General features: G+C 61.2%; 1 protein-coding gene across 1 annotated transcript in view; it reads left to right on the top strand.

Moving 5' to 3' along the window:
• Window positions 1–512: 512 nt before the first annotated feature.
• The window catches only part of RHBDF2 (rhomboid 5 homolog 2), a 9,612-nt gene continuing 3,706 nt past the window's right edge, over window positions 513–6,418 (top strand). Inside the window, exons 1-10 of the mRNA XM_045299506.1 lie at window positions 513–659; window positions 1,838–1,968; window positions 3,310–3,505; window positions 3,594–3,797; window positions 4,601–4,729; window positions 4,956–5,074; window positions 5,251–5,445; window positions 5,792–5,903; window positions 6,125–6,199; window positions 6,284–6,413. Of these exons, the coding sequence (XP_045155441.1) occupies window positions 513–659; window positions 1,838–1,968; window positions 3,310–3,505; window positions 3,594–3,797; window positions 4,601–4,729; window positions 4,956–5,074; window positions 5,251–5,445; window positions 5,792–5,903; window positions 6,125–6,199; window positions 6,284–6,413 (1,438 nt within the window). The remainder of the gene's footprint in view (window positions 660–1,837; window positions 1,969–3,309; window positions 3,506–3,593; window positions 3,798–4,600; window positions 4,730–4,955; window positions 5,075–5,250; window positions 5,446–5,791; window positions 5,904–6,124; window positions 6,200–6,283; window positions 6,414–6,418) is intronic.

Here is a 6,418-nt window from a genome sequence, read left to right as displayed (position 1 = left end):
CTGTATCTCTTTTCAGCTTCTGTTCTGTGGCCATTTTCATGTGGCCTAGCACCTAACCTCCCCGTCTCTGCCCGATTCTCCGTGCCCAAGCTGCTCCTTCTAGATCCCTGACAAACTTTTCCCAGAGAGGGTCTCACGGACCTAACCCAGAAAGCCCTCTTTCCACATGGGATGAATTCGATCCACAAAGTTAGGGGCTGAGATCTATAACCCATATTTGGGGAGACACAATCCAACCCACAGTACCCCCCAGCCCAGATTTTCCCATTCCCTACGAGCTTTCTGTTTGTCAAAGCCACCCACTTCCATTACCTCTGCTGCCCCAACACTTGAGCAGTGACTGATGAATAGTATCATTCGGTCCCAGAGTTAAGTTCACGGGCTCCCAGGTTGGTTGGCGAGCAGGGCTGCCCACCCTGTCACCATGTCCCCCCTCTGCCCTGTCCCCTCTCACCATGCCTGTGCCCGTCCCCTTGCTATCTCCTCAGGGTCCCCCAGCTTCCCTGCCCGCCATGGCCTCTGCAAACAAGAACAGTGGGAGCATCTCCTCCTTGTCCGGCAGCCGCCTGCAGAGCCGGAAGCCGCCCAACCTGTCCATCACCATCCCGCCCCTGGAGGCCCCAGTCCCCGCTGGCGAGCAAGACCGCATGCTGCCTGAGGTAAGGGGCCACCCCAACACTGGGACCCATGCCAACGAGATGTCACCTCCTAAGTGGTTCCACTTCCTGGAGAGTCGTCCCCTTCCAAGCTGCAGCTGCAGGCACCCTTTCCACAGGCCTCTGCCCCACCTTCCTGGGTCTGGGACACATCACCTGGACAGAGAGGAGGCTAATCTCGTGGTGGCCAGGAGACTAGAGGGCACGCTGGGCCCGAGGACAGTCTAGGACTTGCTGTGCGTCCACTGAACCCAGCCTGAGCGGCACCACAGCCTGCCACCAACTGCCACTCCTCCAGAGCAGTGCTCCTTAGGGGCAGGGATGGCGAGACTTGGTCTCACGTGCTTTAGACATGTTGTCGAGAGACACAAGTCCCTGGCGAAGGACACCGAGTTTGGTAAAGTAGAGAGAGGGGTGGACAAGAAGGAGGAAGGCCCTCCAGATGGATGGACACCGTGGCTGTCACCACGGGCTCAGGTACAGGAACCATCCTGAGGACGGCGCAGGTCCGGGCAGTGTTTCCTTCTGTTGTGCACGGGTCGCTATGGGTGGGCACCGATGCGATGGCTCCTAACCCCGCCACAGCCGTCATCCTGCATAAGAAGCCCTGGCCCTCTGCTTCCATGCAGGTTCCGGCTCAGAAAACCCTCTGAGCCCAGTCCCACACTAACACGGGGTCACCAGGAGGCGGGCTCCACTCGATGGCAACGGGGTGGGCTTTGTGGGTGCTTCTGGGGAGCGTGGCTTCCCCGGGACGGGTGAGCTGAAATAGGGACAGTGTCCCTTGGCGCCACAGGCCCTACATTGCAGTTCCTGGTGCCTCCATAAAGGACTCTTTGAGTCGAGACCCCAAAGAGCGTGGGCTTCCTGCACAGCTCGGGACATAAAGGGGTGCTGTGTTGGGCCTCTCGCTCACCCTCAGAGCCCTTAGAACATGCAAGGCCAGGCAAGGTCACGGTTGGGTGACCCAAGCTCACTGGCTGGGGCCTGAAGGCCTGCACGCCAGGCAGGACCGGACATTAGGAAATGGTGATTCTTCGCTTGCAAAGAAGGCTGAGGTGGGCATAGGGGACAGACTTATTCTCACAGGGTGTTCCCATTGGGAGGCCAAACAAGAACCCTCCCCGGGGTCACAGCCACGCGTGACTCCCCCGCCCCCTGACCTCCCCCTCACCTCCCAGCAGAGGCCCAAGAACCCCGCCTACTTGAAGAGTGTGAGCCTGCAGGAGCCTCAGGGACCATGGCCCGAGGGAGGCCCGGAGAAGCGCCCTGGCTTCCGCCGCCAGGCCTCCCTGTCTCAGAGCATCCGCAAGTGAGTGTTCTTGTTGTTAGCCCCCACTGTACCCCACCCCCCCACACCAACTCTGGGGGCTCCTGGGGTACCCTTTCCCATGGGAGGTGCTCTCCACAAGGCAAGCCCCAAGGCCTAGGGGTGTGAGTATGGGGGGGGGGGGCATCCCAGGGTGGTGGCTGAGAGGGCCCAGGTCTGAAGCCTTGTGAGTGGGCCAGCCCCTCATTTTGGCTTCTCCCCACCTGCCCTGGATGCACACGTGTGCACATGCATGATCATACTTCCAGTTGCCACTGTGTGCACACGTGAACGTGCTGCAGGCACCACTTTGCTACACACCCAGGGGCACACACTGTCACGCTCCCAGTCACACACTTCCTGTGGGCACACATGGGCACATACATGGTCATTCACCTGGCATCACTTCCCTGCACACCGAGGGACACACGTGTGTCACACTCATAGTCACTCCCTCCTGTGTACATGTGTATGTCACGCGTGTCACTTCCATGTACACATACAGGAACACAGGTGCATATCATGCTTCCGCATACTCCTCATATGCACACATGGGCACCTGGGTGTTACTGCTCTCACAGCACTCCCCTGCACACGCAGGGCACATGCATCTTGCAGGTCATTCCCGTACACGCCCGGGGACACTGCCATGTGGCCGGCTCTTAGGTATACATATACCTCTTACGTGCACACATGCACAGGGGACCACATGTTATCATTGTGATCTCCCATGTACGTGCACATGGGGACACTGCCATATGATGTGTACACACACCTCACATGCATGATGTGCACCAGGGATCCCCCTGCATGATTGAGCACTCCATGTACACAGAGACACTGCCATGTGATTTGTGATCTCACATATGCACACACACGTTCACGTGCATACCTCCCCTTATGCGCACACACACCCCTAATGTGCTTACAATCACACACGGACACTGCCATGTAATGGTGAGCTCACGTGCACTTGTACATAGCGACACTCCTGTGTGATCACAATCTCGTGTGCACATACACACAAGCACATGTGAATACTGCCATGTGGTGGTAAGTTCGTATGCACACATACAAACCTCACATGCACACAAGCAAACAGGAACACCCCTGCATGGTTGAGAGCTCACGTGCACACAGGGACGCTGCATTTAATCACGTTCTCACGGGCGCGTGCACATTCACATGCACACAAACCTCTACCAGCACACAAGCACACGGGGACACTGCCATGCGATTACTAGCTCACACATGCGTTCACACACTCACTCCCCTCATGTGCACCCGGAGGCACTGCCATGTGATCTCGAGCATCTCATGTGCCTGCTCTGTCTGCCCATGCAGGGGTACCGCCCAGTGGTTCGGGGTCAGCGGTGACTGGGAGGGGAAGCGGCAGAACTGGCAGCGCCGCAGCCTGCACCACTGCAGCCTACGCTACGGCAAGCTGAAGGCCTCCTGTCAGCGAGACCTGGAGCTGCCCAGCCAGGAGGTGCCGTCCTTCCAGGGCACTGAGTCTCCCAAGCCCTGCAAGCTGCCCAAGGTGGGCCCCCAGGGGTCAGAGGATCAGCCAGCAGCTTCACCCAGAGCCCAGATGGACCCCACCCACCACCTTCCTCCTTGCTTCCCAGATCGTGGACCCTCTGGCCCGGGGCCGGGCCTTCCGCCACCCTGACGAGGTGGACCGACCCCATGGCCCGCACCCACCGCTGACCCCCGGCGTCCTGTCCCTTACCTCCTTCACCAGCGTGCGCTCCGGCCACTCGCACCTGCTCCGTCCCAAGAGGATGTCTGTGGCTCACATGAGCTTCCAGGCTGCCGCCGCGCTCCTCAAGGTCAGGGGCAGGGGATTTCAGGCAGAGGGAAGGTCACCTCCCCTTCTGGTCCAAGTGGTCCCAGAATCCTCCCCCCTCCACCCCCAGCCTGCTCTGCTCAGAGGTGGTGTCTGCAGTGACCTAAGCTGGGCAGGCTGGTGAAACCCACACTCAGCACTCCTCCCCAAGCGCTTACTGAGCACCTACTGCATGCTGGGGCTGAAGAGTCACTGCCCTGGATGAGCTCCCAGCCCCAGGCAGAGTGTGAAGGGCGCCTGCCCAGAGGAAGGACTCCCGTCTCTGGCAGTGGGCCTGTTTCCCGGGAGACCTCTGGGGACTGATGCTTGGACTAAGTCCTGAAAGAAAAAGCTCACCAGTAAAGGAAGGGAGGGAATTGCATGTGCAGAAGCCTGGAGTTCAGGGAGCGTGGTACTGGGCAGCCATGGAGGCTTGATGACTGTTTGAGGGGAGGGGAAAGGTGGCTCCAGGAGACAAGGGGTCGGGGGTGGCCTGGGACTGGCGGAGCGTGTGGATTGCCCCAAGCTAGCTTGGAGGTGGTTCAGAGTGGCTGAAGGGATGCCAGCTGCCCAAGCCTGTGGGGCAGGAGGTCACCAGGGAGGAGGTACCACAGGCCACGGTGAGTGCTTCCCTCAGGGCCAGTCGGAAGCTCTTAGGGGCTTCTTGCCGGATTCCCAGGACCATCTCCCCACAGGGGGGACAGGGCTTTACGACTCCTTGGGTGTTGGGACAGGCAGAACCTGGATCTGGGGTCCCAGGCTGCCAGGAGGGGCCAAGGTCCTGACCCTGCTTCTGCCCCATGCCAGGGCCGCTCCCTGTTGGATGCGGCCGGGCAGCAGCGCTGGGTGGTCAAGCGCAGCTTCGCCTACCCCAGCTTCCTGGATGAGGACGTGGTTGACGGGGCTGACACCTTCGACTCCTCGTTCTTTAGTAAGGCAAGCACGGGGTGTGGGCCCTTGGGGGGGGGGGGCAGGGGCAGGTGGGTCTGGGAGCTGAGCCAGATGACTTTGGCTCTGGAAAGAGATCCTCAGGTGGCAGTGCTAGTGTATGCTGCCACCAGCCCAGCCCACTGCACAGGGTCCTCCTGGCCAAGTCCTGCCCTTGAGTGGGGGTGTTGGGGCAGGTTCCTTACACGCTGTCATTTTGTGCACGCCCCCTCAGGAAGAAATGAGCTCCATGCCCGATGATGTGTTTGAGTCGCCCCCGCTCTCTGCCAACTACTTCCGAGGGATCCCGCACTCGGCTTCCCCCGTCTCCCCTGATGGCGTGCAGATCCCCCTGTGGGTGCTGGGGCCCTTCCCTGGGGGGAGAAGGGAGTGGGGGAGGGGCCCATGACCTTCAGGCGACACCTATCCCCATCCCTTGCCGGGCCCGTCCCAAGGTGCTGCCCACCCTGGACCTCCATGGGGGCTGGCTGTGTGGGAAGGGCTTCGTCCATAGCTGTGCGTCGCTACAGGAAGGAGTTGGGCCGCACGCAGAAGCCGGCTGCCAGGCGCGGCAAGCGCATCACCTCCAAGGTGAAGCACTTTGCTTTTGACCGGAAGAAGCGCCACTACGGCCTGGGCGTGGTGGGCAACTGGCTGAACCGCAGCTACCGCCGCAGCATCAGCAGCACCGTGCAGCGGCAGCTGGAGAGCTTCGACAGCCACCGGTGAGCGCAGCCGTGGGCCCGCGCGCATGCGCCCCCTTTCCCCGCCCGCACCCCAGCTCTGCTATGGGGGTGCAGAGCGACTCACAGAACAGCCACCTGATAGATAGTGGGCCCCCTTCCCCTCCCCCACCAGCCCCAGTAACAGGTGTGGGGACTGCTGCGGAGGAGCAGGGAGGGACCAAGGGACATACAGTCAGAAAGAGCAGGGAGGGTTTGACCCCCTGGGCACAGCTCAACCTGCCGTCAGCAGGAGGGCTCTGGGCCCCGCCCCCAGGGCTGCAGGGGACCCCTTGCAGGGTGTGGCCAGGGAGAAAATTGGCTAAATCCGCGCTGGGCCCACCCACAGGCCCTACTTCACTTATTGGCTGACTTTCGTCCACATCATCATCACGCTGCTGGTGATCTGTACTTACGGCATCGCGCCCGTGGGCTTTGCACAGCACGTCACCACCCAGCTGGTGAGTGGGCTGCGGACGCGGGGTCCCAACCCCGCAGAGGCTTCAGCCTCACAGCCGCCGAGTGGGAGGTACTCCGGGTGGGGGACGAAATCTGGGATGGAGAAACTCATCCCTCCCTTCGCAAGGGCCCTGCTGCACCCAGGCCTGGGAGCTTCCCTGGTGGGCTCTGAGGCGGCCCTGCATCCTCTCCACCTTCACTGCCCTCTTCTGCCCCTGGCCAGGTGCTGCGGAACAAAGGGGTGTATGAGAGCGTCAAGTACATCCAGCAAGAGAACTTCTGGATCGGCCCCAGCTCGGTACGGGCCCTCACAGCCCCTCGCCCACCCCAGACGAGACCCGGCGATGTGGCCCAGGCCCGCTCACAGCCTCTCCTCCCACAGATCGACTTGATCCACCTGGGTGCCAAGTTCTCGCCCTGCATCCGGAAGGACCAGCAGATCGAGGAGCTGGTGCGGAGGGAGCGGGAGCTGGAGCAGCACTCGGGCTGCTGCGTGCAGAACGACCACTCTGGCTGC

This window comes from Echinops telfairi, unplaced genomic scaffold (genome assembly GCF_000313985.2).
Source record: "Echinops telfairi isolate 266 unplaced genomic scaffold, ASM31398v2 ScPeMD7_7458;HRSCAF=8496, whole genome shotgun sequence".
Classification (NCBI taxonomy): domain Eukaryota; kingdom Metazoa; phylum Chordata; class Mammalia; order Afrosoricida; family Tenrecidae; genus Echinops; species Echinops telfairi.
Note: the sequence above shows the minus strand (reverse complement) of the source record. Positions and strands in the feature narration are given on the sequence as shown.